General features: G+C 51.4%; 1 protein-coding gene across 1 annotated transcript; it reads right to left on the minus strand.

Moving 5' to 3' along the window:
• Positions 1-4,245: 4,245 nt before the first annotated feature.
• Positions 4,246-11,566, minus strand: PLAU (plasminogen activator, urokinase). Its single transcript, XM_049789271.1, has 10 exons — positions 11,483-11,566; positions 10,861-10,894; positions 10,564-10,671; positions 8,776-8,950; positions 8,495-8,616; positions 7,984-8,203; positions 7,717-7,865; positions 6,655-6,795; positions 5,881-6,029; positions 4,246-5,261 (listed from the first exon to the last, which is right to left on the minus strand). The coding sequence occupies exons 1-10, from the start codon at positions 11,537-11,539 to the stop codon at positions 5,016-5,018; spliced, it is 1,401 nt and encodes a 466-aa protein (XP_049645228.1). The 5' UTR covers positions 11,540-11,566; the 3' UTR covers positions 4,246-5,015.
• Between the last annotated feature and the right edge of the window lie 1,463 nt (positions 11,567-13,029).

Raw genomic sequence — 13,029 nt, forward strand, 5'->3', positions numbered from 1 at the left:
CCTTTTTTTCTTGTTGTTTTATTCCCCTATCAGTGGCCTCTATAAGTTTCTGCAAACTGGGAGGCCGAGGTCCTCAGTAGAGGCACTTTTTGTAGGATAAAAGTCGCAGTCCTAGGTCTCTGGGGTAGGTACTCCAAGCTTTCAGCTTCACTGCTTCACTGCCCGCTCTGCTGCCTGAAGGAGCTCCACCATGTTTACATCAGGCGCCTCGTGGTCCAACCTTTTGGACTCTCCATACTCACTCCAGTTGAAGGGAGCCAAGATTAACCATAAGGCCAAGACACTCATCATTATTGCTGAGGTCTTCTTGGGTCCAGGGTTCAAGTTCATGTCCAGGCGCCAATTGTAATGTCACATTTTCTAGGAAATTGGTTTAGGTTTGATTCCTACAGAGCTCCCAGAGATGGAAGGCACTTCCCATTCCTCTGTCCACCCAGGACAGGGAAAACTGTTCCAGTTATATAGATTCACAGTAAATAAGCCACACAAACAAGAGGGTAAGAGGCAAGAAGATAGGACACCAAATCCTTTTCCAATTGCTAGCTGCTCCAAAACTCTACAGCTCTCTAAGCTAGCTGCAATTGGGATCCCGTCCTTCCAGCTTAACTCCTATTTATTCAGATCTAAGCCAGCGCCCCCTACCTGAAAGGTTGTAGGTGGAAAAGCAGGCAGGGAAACATATACCAAAGAGAAATACTATGAAAGCCTCTAAATACTTAACAGGTAGGTCTGACCATCTAGGTGGGATAAACAGAAAATTGGGGAAGGGGATACCGACAGGTGTCCTCTCACCATCTATGAACCCTAAAAGAGGAAAGAAAAGAGAGAATGGAGTGATAGTACAGCAGGGAAGATGCTTATCTTACCTGCAGCTGGCCCAGATTTGATCCCCATCATCCCAGAGCGTCCCTTGAACCTGTCAGGAGTGATCCCTGAGTGTAGAGCCAGGAGTAAGCCCTGAGCACTGCCAGATGTGTCCCTCTCTCCCCAACAAATAAAGAGAAAAGAATTATAGCCAGGGCTGCGGCTCATCTTGTGTGCAGGAGGCCCAATTCGATTCCCAGTACTACGCACATAGCCCCCAAGCATGGCCAATGTTGTGAGCCCAAAACCAAAATTCTAAAAAGGAAAAAAATTCAAATCTAGGCCTGGGAGCTAGAGTGATAACACAGAGGGGGAGAGTGCTCACCTTGTATGCTTCAGACCCAGGTCTGACTCCCGACATCCCAGGTATTCCCTGAGTACTGCCAGGAGTGATCCCTGGGTGTAGAGTCAGGAATAAGCCCTGAGCTCTCAAAAACCAACAGGTGGGAGAGGAGGGAGTTCTACTCTAGGCCTAGGTTGAAAAGTTCATGCTTGACCTGGAATCTTGGATCCTGGAATCCTGGAGAAGGGACTGGAAGACAAGCCCTTTCTTGGGGCTGTTTCTCTGGCGCTAACTTTGAAGCTAGCTCTGCTATTCCCCAGCATCACTGGCCTTCAAGTGGGCCTGAAGGTGCTGTGAACCTAGGCACTGATAGCATAGTGCTGGGCTGAGTCATCTCTGAGGCCCAGGGGTCAGTTGTTCTGGGGCCCTGGGGTCAGTTGTTGGAGAACTGGCTGATCCTGACAGAAGCCCCCTCCCGCCTCTTCCCACCCAAAGGCATGAGGTCATAGGGGACTCTGACTTGGGGAAGAGGCACCGGCAAGTGAGGGTCTGGATCATTGCTCAATCCAACACTTCCTGTTTGTAGCTTCTCTGGGGCCAGACACCTGAGTGGCTCAAGTCGGAACAAGATTCTCTTGGGCCCTTGAGGGGAAAGTAGGGACAAGCAAGTGCCCACTCAGTCTTCGCTGAGACCTGAGCACCAAACCCTGACTTTCCTGGCAAATTTGAGCTCCCACAAAACACACCAGTGCAACTTAGGGTCCCCCTGCCTTCATCTTATGAGGGGTGCCAGCTTTGTTCTAATGGCTTCTCTTCTGCCTTCCTCAAGTTCAGAACCCAGGAGTCCTATGAACAATGAAGGTAAATGTTACCACATCTTTTGTAACAAATGGGGAAACTGAGGCACAGGGAGTGTTTTGTTGTTGTTGTTGTTGTTTTGATTCTCTCCTGTGTCACACAGATCGCACCCAGGTCATCTGGATCTAGAGACCCTTGCTTGAAATGTGTAGGGACCTGAGAACTCCAGTCACTGCACTGATTTTCCTGCTCAGTGCTCAGGTGACTCAGGCCCCCTGCCAAGAACTCTCTGAGCAAAAACCCCCCAAACCTGTCTTCAAAAAATTGTTTATGCAGAGAACAAAAAGAGACTACACCAGAAATTTTCTTTTTGTTGTTGTTGTTTTTTTCCACACCCAGCTGCTGCGTGCACAAAGGGGTTATTTCAGGCAGGCTCAGGGGACTCTATGGGATGCCAATCAAATCCTGCTGGGCCACATGCAAAGCAAATAAATGCCCTCCTCACTGTGCTATCTCTCCAGCCTCGCACCAGGAACTCAGGCACTTTCGGAGCCTTTCAATTCTGCTGGGAGATTGTGTCACCCCCACCCCTCACCCAGCCAGGATCTCAAGGTGTAAGGAACGCCTGGAGAGTTTTCCCAGCATCACGAGGCCCAGGGCCAGGCCCGATGTGAATCACCGTCTTTCTGGGTGGAGCAGAGGCAGATATTTTTGAAAGATACTCAGGTGACTGAGAAATACTGCCAAAGTCCATTAACATAGTGTAAAAATTCAATATTTGGGGATCTGACACTACCTCTCTCTACCTGCTCAGCTCCAATTTTTCTGAAATGGATGCTTGTTTCCAAATATCTGGTCTCCCTCTAACCCTAGGTAATCACCAGGCCGTAGTTTTCTGCTAAAGGAACAGCCATGATTTCTCAGAGACCTCATGAACACACTGAAAAAAGGGCTAACACCCCTCCCTCAGCCTCCCATGGCCTGGGTTTGGGGTGGGTAGTTTTCACTCATCCAGCTAAGATCAGTCCAAGGATTGCTGGGACAGAGCAAAGAAAATACAGTGGGGATTGGAGATGCATAGGGATGAATGTCCAAGCAGGTTGACCTATGTTTAAGCCTTTGGCTCACATATGGCCCCTAGAAGTGAACCTGAGCACTGCCAGGCAAGTCCTCAACACCTCCCCACCAATATAGGAAATAGAATGGGACTGATGGTGCATGAGACTGAGGCATAGACAAGGCTGCAGAAAAGCTGAACAGGGGGACCAGAGTGAACACTTCATTTGCCTTGCACACAGGTGACACGGGTTCAATTCCCGGATCCCATATGGTTTCCCAAGCTAGCCAGGAGTGATTTCTGAGTGCAGAGCCAGAGTAACTTCTGAGCATTGCTGGCTGTGGCCCAAAGGCCCTCCCCTCCACCCCCCAAAAAAGACAAGCTGAGCAGGTAAGTGGGACCTGATACCCCACCTGTACATCACATGCCCAACTGGGGTCCCTGGCTAGGGGCACCTTCCTGTACTTCTTTATTTTTTGGTTTTTGGGTCACACCTGGCAGCACTCAGGGGTTACTCCTGGCTCCAGGCTCAGAAATCGCTCCTGGCAGGCTTGGGGGACCATATGGGACACTGGGATTCGAACCAATGACCTTCTGCATGAAAGGCAAGCACCTTATCTCCATGCTATCTCTCCGGCCCCCTTCCTGCACTTCTTGTGCCCCTGGAGGCCTGACCTGGACTTGGATCTTCAATGTTTCCTGCCAAAGACCCGCTAGTACCGGAACACAGTTCCCTTCAACTTTGGGTGGTTCATGTTGTCGTGTTCTACTGTTTTAGTCCATTTGTTTTGGGGCCACACATGGCACTGCTCTGGGCTCACTCCCATGGTTGCTCTGGAGTCACTCCTAGTTGTACTTAGGGTTCATTTTCGGCAGTCTAAGAGGATGATATGGGATTCTGGTTGTTTGAACCTAAGTCATTCATGTACAAAGCATGTGTCCATCCACTGTACTACCTCTCCAGCCCCATGTCTTTTTTTTTTTTTTTGGTTTTTGGGCCACACCCAGTGGCAGCAGCACTCAGGGGTTACTCCTGGCTATCTGCTCAGAAATAGCTCCTAGCAGGCATGGGGGACCATATGGGACGCCGGGATTCGAACCAACCACCTTAGGTCCTGGGTCGGCTGCTTGCAAGGCAAACGCTGCTGTGCTATCTCTCCAACCCCCCCCCATGTCATTTTTTACTTTTTATGTTCTCTCAGATAGCAGGCAAAGACTTCAGAAGGGAAAGAAGGGAAAAAAATCACCTTTTATTGATTGCCTTTATTCAAAATTATAAAAAATAGATATAAATAAAAACAGTGGGTATATTTATTAAATATTCAGTGTTTAGGAGTGGCCCTCACTCACTTGGTGAGGGTGGCATGAACTGGACTGGGAAATCTGAAGCAATAACTGGCCACAGAGCAGGGCCATGGGTGTAGTAGGATAGGTGCAAGTGCAGGTCGCCTGCTGCAGCTCTGACTGACCCGCACTGACCTCTTGATTTCTCCAGTCAGGCCTCTGGACAGCTCCATAGTTCTCACGGTGGAGGGAAATGAGCCCTCATGCTGGGCCACACCAGCTCCTCCCCACAAGGACACAGCCTGCCTGTGCACCAGTGTATAAAGACACATATATTTCCCGACACATTCATGGAATGTCAGAGCCCTTCCCTCATGTCCTTCGGGTTTCTCTGCCCCACAACAGTTGTTCCCACAATGGTGGAACCCGCTCATGAGATCTCAGCTGTTACACTTCCTAGTTGGGAAATGACTCATTTCCCAACAGTGGACCAAGAAAACCCTGTATGGGGGGGAAGCTGGCTCCTCTTCTTCCTCCTGGGGCCAGGAGATGCCACTTGTCTAACCCCCGAGAAAGGCCCAAACCCTCCTGGGTCTGGGCTGTCCCTCCGACTGAGCCAGGTGACCAGCACCCAAGCCTTGGGTCTGGGGGTAAAGCGAATGTCGCTGTCTTAAGGCCGCACAGACCAAACCATTCATCCATCCCGCTGAGGTCTGCAGTCGGCCTTCCTCAGTGTCTCAAACTGGTGGCAAGGTGCCTCCTGTGAGCACTGTAAGTGGAGAGATGGACCGTGTCTTCCTCAGAGGCCAAGCCAAGCTCGCCCCCAGTGTGAGTGTGGATCCAGGACAGGAAGCGTGACACTCTGGTGTAGACTCCCGGCTTGTCTTTCATGGCACACCCTCTCCCCCAGCTCACAATGCCGGTCAGAGTCAGGCGGCCTTGAACAGAACAGACCAGTGGGCCCCCAGAGTCTCCCTGTGAAGTCAAGGAGCCAACAATGAGTTCTGGTAGAAGTGATAAAGAGGAACCACCCCCTCTGACCAAACATGTCCAGAGTACAGGACACGTACTCCCCTACTCTCCCTTCCCCTTCCCACTCTCTTCCTCCCTCTCCCACTCCCTGTCTTCCCCTCTACTCCTGTTTCTGTTTCTGTTTGTCTCACTTCTGTCTTTGTCTGTGCCCTTTGGGGTCACACTCAGCAGTACTGAGGGCTTCCTCCCTGCTTAGTGAACTGCTGGGATGAAACCCTTGGTTACCAGCTATTGGCCAGAACTTCCCATTGGTGACCAGCGACCCTGCCTTCCTCTCCTTAAACTGCTGCTCATTTCACCCACAGTCCTCCCTGAGCACTGCGTTCTTTCGTGTGTCTCACATGGGGGGGGGGTGCCTCCACCCTAACTCCACCTCCTTTTTAATGTGCTTGGTCCAGAGCCAAGCTCATGACTGATTATTTGGGGAAAACACAGAAATGGAATTAAACCTCCTAATTCTTGTGGTTTAGAGCTTCCTCTGAAGGGAAGTACCCCAGAGCTAGGAGGCAAATAAGATGGAGGAGGTGAAGAGGGGGCGACAGGAGCACCTGAGGGCTCTCACCTGGCAGGAGTCTGTTGTCCACTGTGGGTCAGCAGCACACAGCATCTTGGAGGTGACCTCAGAGCCATAGTAGTGCGGCTGCTGACACTCCCGGTGCGAGACCAACGTCACTAATGTCATCTTGAGGTGCTCTGAGTACAGATAGTCGGCTAAAGGGCAGAGTTTGAATTATTAATCTTTAGATCACTGATGTTGTGGTTTGGGGGTGCTAAGGGCTTCCTCCCAGCTCTTTGCTCAGGGATCATATAGAGCACTGGGGATCAAACCTGGGTTGGCTGCATCTGTGCAAGGCCATTGCCCTATTTGTTGTTCTATATCTGGCCCCAAAGGAGTTGAGTCAGAGTGTCTGTCCAGAGGGACCCTGAGAGGGTCTCTTATTCTCTTAAGGCACATTGGGGAGGGCATTTGCCTTGCATGTGGCCAATCCAGGTTCAATTCTTGGCATCCTATATGGTCCCCCAAGCCTACTAGGAGTAATTTCTAAAAACAAAGTCTGAGTAACCCCTGAATAAACAGGTATAGCCCCCTAACCAAAAATAATAAAAAACTTTTATTATCTCCCTCTCAAGTCTGAGTCTTCACCTCCATGTCCAACCCCTCATCAATGCTCCATCATTCTCCAAATAGGGTGCTCCATTCCATCCCTGAGCCCATCCACTGTCTCTGCCCTGATCCCATATGTTCTGCACAGTTCCCACCACAATCCCTGGGCTTCTGAGCTCATTTCCAGGACCTAGTCATCCCAGGACTCTAGTCACCCCAAAGTTCACTGACCAGGATCTTCTTTGCCAAAGCCGGTGATCTCGCAGCTTGCTCCAAAGCGGGCATCACCGTACACTGGGGGCAGGCAGATGGTCTGAATGGAGCGTGATGGCTGAGCGCACTGGCCCATGCTAGACCTGATCTTCAGCAAGGCTGGGGAGAGAGAGGTGGTCACTTACTCAGATGGCGCCAGCTCCCCAACTTGAGGGAGTGTAATCTACCTTCTCCAGGGAGTGGGCTTTAGTGATTAAGCTCAGGGGACATGCCTCACTAGGCTCCTGAATGAAATGACCCTTGTCTGTACAGTAGCTCTCTTTCTAGGGTGGTGGCACCAGGGTCACACTCAACGTTGCTCAACGCCTTCCGCTAGTCTGTGCTCAAGGATCACTCTAGATGCTACTCAGGGAAGCAAATGAGGTGCTGAGGATTTAACTGGGATCAAATACGTGCAAGGACAGTGCCTTACCCCCCCTATACTATCTCATGGACTCCTGTCCCATCTCCAGAGCTTTGCCTCAGCTGGGGAAGACTGACAGATTGGGATAGTGAAGACTGTTGCACATATATAGCAAATTATTTGGTTTATTTTTTTTCCTTGCAAAATATCCCCTAACGTGGCTTTTTTAGGCAGAACTACAGCCCAGAGTGTGACTTGCCCCACATGAAATAGAGGAAAAAAACATTGCAACTCACGCCAGGGTCAGAGCAATAGCACGTTGGGGAGGGCATTTGCTTTGCATATGGCTGACCCAGATTTGATTTCCAGCGTCCCATACGGTCCCCCAAGCCTGCCAGGAATAATTTTGAGTGCAGAGCCAGGAGTAAACCTTGAGTGCCACTGAATGTAGCCCCAAAACCAAAAATAAAAGCACCGTCATTCCAGGTGCCCCGTAGGCCATATCCAACCACTTGTCTTTGGTTTGGGGCAAACAGCATCTCCAGAGATGCTCAGTGACACCACTCAGAACCCAACACTCCTTTTGATGTTTATAAGCAGGGTCTTCCAGCTCCTCTGGATGACAGCTCCCACCAGGAAGCCTTTCAGAACCTTGACTGCACCCAGGTCCCACTCACCAATGTCATTGTGGTGCGCCCATGTGATGGCGCTGTAGTTCTCATGCAGGATCAGCTCCTCCACCTCGAACTTGGCCTCGCCAGGGGTCTTGGTATTGAGTGTGGAGCGGCCCAGGTAGACCATGTAGTCTTCCCCCTTTGGGTGATTGCTGTGGAAGGAAACACCATCAGCTGGTCCCAAAGACCACCATGGGGTGCTGAAGGAAGGGGAGCTGGGCAAAGAAGGTAAAAGAGAGGGGTAAGGCCGGGGTTTTGGGAGGGACTTACATGAAGCAGTGTGTGGCACTGGCCACCCAGCAGGGACCAATAAGACTGCCACCACACACATAGGTGACGGAGCCTCCGCGGTGCCTGCGATAGATGGCGGCGAACCATGGCTGGTTCTCAATGTAGGTAGTCTCCCCTCCAATGATCTTAAAGCGAGGTCTCAGAGCTTTCTGGCCGCACTGGAACTCAGACTGCTTGGGGGTAGTTGAGAATGACCCTTCTGAAGGAGAAGAGACAGAGAGAAAGAGAGAGAGAGTTTCAGGGAGGCAGGCACAAGCCTTCCTCTCCCAGCCACGCCACATAGAACAGGAGAATTACATGGTCCCCTGAGAACTGCCCACTCCATCCAGCACCATGATATAGATGACCCGGAACAAAGTCCAAAAAGCATCACAGCTCTCATTCTCTGACCTCTCTCTTCTCTCTTTCTCTGACCTCCCAATTTTCAATCTCCCATTTCCTTGGGGCCATCTAAGCTCACTCGTCCTCTCTCCTGTGCTGGACTGAGGGCCCTGTGGAGTGACAGGCCAGTGGTACTCACCATTGGAGCAATCACGCACCCTACACTCATGCACGAACTGCTTGAAGCCCACCTGCACATAACACCAGGGCCGCCTCTGGTTGTCGGGGTTCCTGGCAACGTAAGAGGAACAGGGGAGGGATTTGTATCAACCCAGAAGACCTTGCAAGTCAGTCTTGTGACTTGCACAAAGGCTAGCCAGAGTACTGGGAAATTGGGGGAATAGTGACCCAGGGTTTCTGTAAAAAGTTCCTCCATACCAGCCAGCTCACCTGCAATAATTGTGTTTCCCCAGACCCAGCTGCATGGCATCTTGTCTGTGGGCATGGAATGTGTTTTTCAGGACCGCCGCAGAATTCCAGGCCAGGCAGGGCTTGCCCTGTGCATCAGTGTTGGCCTTCCCTCGGTAAGCGTGGCCATTGCCCTCGTAACAGGTTTTTGAGGTATCTAAGACAGGAAGGAAAAGTTCAGGTGGGCATCTTGCAGGGTCTAGCAGGCTCCGTGTGGCCTGAAACATGGTAGAAAACACTAGAAAGGGACTCTGCCAAGCCACCCATGTGTGGTGGCCACAGTGCATGCCTACATGTGTTTGCCTGTGTCACTCATTCAGAGTCCAAAGCTCCCCCTTTTCCCTTTTCCCAACTCCTGCCTGCTCTTTTTTGTTTGTTGTTGGGCCATACCCAGTGGTGCTCAGGGGTTACTCCTGGCTCTGCATTAGAAAACACTCCTGGCAAACTCATCCCCTAAGGAATGCTGGGAATTGAACCTAGGCTGGCCTCAGGCAAGGCAAATGTCCTCTTCGCTCTGCTATCAGGCCCCAATTTTTGTTTGTTTTTTTTAGGTCACACCAGGTGACGCTCAGGAGTTACTTCTGGCTATCGTTCAGAAATCGCTTCTGGGGGCCGGAGAGATAGGACAAAGGTAAAGGTAAAGCGTTTGCCTTAGATGCAGAAGGACGGTGGCTCGAATCCTGGCATCCCATATGGTCCTCCGAGCCTGCCAGGAGCGATTTCTGAGCACAGAGCCAGGAGTAATCCCTGAGCACTGCTGGGTGTGACCCCAAAAAAAGAAAAACAAAAAACAAAACAAAACAAAACAAAACAGAAATCGCTCCTGGCTAGGGGGACTATATGGGACTCCGGGCTAACCAGGTCCTTTCTGGATTAGTGCATGCAAGGCAAACACCCTACTGCTGTGCTATCACTCTGGTCCTAGCCCCCAATTTTTTTTTTTTTTTTTTTTTTTTTTTTGGTTTTTGGGTCACACCTGGCAGCGCTCAGAAGTTACTCCTGGCTCTCTGCTCAGAAATCGCTCCTAGCAGGTTCAGGGGACCATATGGGATGCTGGGATTTGAATCACCGACCTTCTGCATTCAAGGCAAACGCTCTACCTCCATGCTATCTCTCTGGCTCCATGCCCCCAATTTTTTTTTGGTTTTTGGGGCCACATCCATTTGATGCTCAGGGATTACTCCTGGCTAAGCACTCAGAAATTGCCCCTGGCTTGGGGGGACCATATGGGACGCCGGGGGATTGAACCGTGGTCCTTCCTTGGGTAGCGCTTGCAAGGCAGACACCTTACCTCTAGCGCCAACTCACCAGCCCCATGCCCCCAGTTTTTAAAAAAATTTAAAGAAAGACTTTGTTCTTAATTGAGCTTTTAAATATTTACTTATTTTAAGGTGCTTTGTTTTTGGACCACCTCCAGAGATACTCAAGGGTTACTCCTGGCTCTGTGCTCAGGAATTAGACTTGGCAATGCTTGGGGGAACCAATATAGGGTCCCAGAGGTGACATCTGGGTTGGCCCCATGTGGAAAGTCAGCACCCTCCCAACTCTTTGTTTGGGGGCCACACCCTGCAGTGTTCAGGGGGTAGTCCTGGTTCTTCAATCAAGAATCAGCCCTGGTAGCTCTGGGTATCATATGGAATGCTGGGGATGGAACCCTGGTCAACAGCATTCAAGACACTATCACACGGATCCATTCACTGCTGACTTTTGCAGCCCACTTCTCTCCCTTGCCCCACGTCCCTCCCAAGGGCCAGTCAATACCCTCCTTACCTATCTCACAGTATTCCCCTTCGAATTTGCTCGGGCAGTTGCAGCGATAAATGTTGGAGAAGTATTTGTAGGACACACAGGTGCCTCCATTCAGACAGGCACATTTCACTGGAAGTAACAAAGGGTGTTAAGCAAGGAGCATGAGCCCCCCAGAAGACCAGCAGGAGCCAAATCTGCAGCAAGGCAGGAGAACTTGTGCCTTGTCGCCCCACACCCAGGTTATTCCCCAACCCACTCCCACCCCCCAATTCTCAGAGTCTGCGATGCAGTGTGCAAGGGTGAGAAGGGGAAACTCACTTGAACGGGACCTTCTGTGAACCCCATGGCTGCCCTGAAAGAGATGGGAGAGGGCAGGTCAGCACAGGCCCGGAGCAACTGGGAAGCCAGGAAAAACTTGCCCTAATCCCTAAACTCACACTTGCATCCCAGGCAGCTCCCCTCCTCACCCCTTTCACAGGCAACTAGTCCTCAAAATAGCACAGGCTTCCAGATCACAGTCGGGGCAGAGAAAAAAAAAGGGGGGGGGGGGTTGAGCGAGAGCACAGTGGGGAGGGCGTTGATTCCAGGCATGATCCCTGAAAGCAATCAGTAGTTAAGTAAGCCTTGAGCACTGCCGGGTGTAGTCCAAAAAATAAAACAAAAAAGACGCAGGGGATGGGTTGACTTGCAAGCAAGCTGCCCGGCTCAGGCTCAAGCTCTTGCAGGCCGGCCAGCCTTGAGCTGCCTTCTTTGTTGCAACTGCAGGAATCAATTTACCAGAAACTCCAGTGCCGCACCTGAGCTACCCCTGGTCTATTGCTGGGCACGGAATCCGCCCTGTCCACCCCATCCATGCAGCCCCTTCCTGGCCCTGGTGCCAGCCTAGCCTCCTCCTCCAGCCCAGCCGGCCGTGAGTCACAGCGGAGACGCCCTCACTCACCTGGGAGAGGCTCAGGACGAGGGTGCAGACGAGCAAGCTCGCCAGGGGCACTCGCATGGTTGCAGGAGGATGAATGCAGGCGGTTGAAACTGCAAAAAACGGAGCAAAAATCAGGCCCTCGGGGGCGCGTGGAGCAGGGGGCTGCGGGCACCCCGAGATCCCCCTTTTGGAACGAGCTTTCAGCTGTCCAGAAACACCCTCCCTCTGGGATCGGTCCCAGGAACCCGGCGCACACGGCAAGCGCGCAGGGCTGCGGGGACCCGGGGAGGCGGCGGACCCGAACTTACCCTACCGGGCAAGCGGGAGGAACACGGGACCCAACTGACGGACACCCGGCGATCAGAAACGGTCTCTGAGCCCCGGGTCTCCGCACTGAGCGGCGGCTGCACCGCGCCGGCTCTTTATAGGACCCGCCCCAGCCCCGCCCAGCCCGGGAACGCCGGGTGCGCTCCCCCTCCCTCCTCCGGCCTGCGGCCGGCACCCCGAGGCCCCCAAAGAGGGGTGGACAGAGGGAGGCATGGACATGCGCCACCTCCCAAGCAAGTGCCCTGGACCCAGCCAGCCCCAGCGCTCCGTGCCCAGATTTGCAGAAAGGAAAACAGGGTCCCCTTGCATTTCACAGCCTCCTGCCAGCTGCCCCCCCAAAAAGAGCCCTTCCTTCTCCAAGCCCCCCAAATGCCCGAGTGTGTTTCAGATCCTAGAGCTGAGGAACAGAGTCCACAGGGCATTGCTGTCCCCCCCCCCCCCAAATGCTGATACGGGTTTTTGTGTCGAATTTCATCTACCAGATAGATGATCAGGGTTTTCTGTTGTTGTTTGTTTTGGTTTTGGGGCCACAATCCTGGGTCGCTCTGGGGTAACTAACTTTTGGCTCTGCACTCAGGAATCATTCCTGGCAAGCTCTAGGACCATTTGAGGTGCTGGGAATCGAACCAAGGTTGATGTGCAAAGTAAACGCCCTACCCGCTGTATTAGCGCTCCTGCCCAAATCAGATTTTTTTTTTCCCTTGGTTTTTGGGCCACTCCCGGCGGTGCCAGGGTTTCTTCTTGGCTCTGTGCTCAGAAATCTGAGAATACTATGGGATGCCGGGAATCATGCCAGGCCGCCCTCCTCTCTGTGCTATCATTTCTGGCCCTGGTCAGATATTATTGACAAGTTCTGCCAGATAGTACAGAAGGCTGAAGTACATGTTTTGCATGCCTATAATAATAAATTAAAATAAGTTATTTTATTTAATAATTTTGTTTGTTCTTTATTATTTTGGGCTCACACTCGGTGACACTCAGGGGTTACTCCTGGCTCTGGGTCAGAAATTGCTCCTGGCTCGGAGGACCATATGGGGATTGAACCACAGTCCGTTCTAGGTCAGCCATGTGCAAAGCAAACGCCCTACCGCTGTGCCACCACTCTGGCCCCTTTATTTAATATTTTAATTAATATTAAAATAGACAATAAAATAAATTGAATACTATTTAATTATTTAATAACACTAAAATTATCAAATTACATATAAAACCATAAAAAAAAACACAGGATAAAAACAAGA

This window comes from Suncus etruscus, chromosome 15, assembly GCF_024139225.1.
Source record: "Suncus etruscus isolate mSunEtr1 chromosome 15, mSunEtr1.pri.cur, whole genome shotgun sequence".
NCBI classification, from domain to species: domain Eukaryota; kingdom Metazoa; phylum Chordata; class Mammalia; order Eulipotyphla; family Soricidae; genus Suncus; species Suncus etruscus.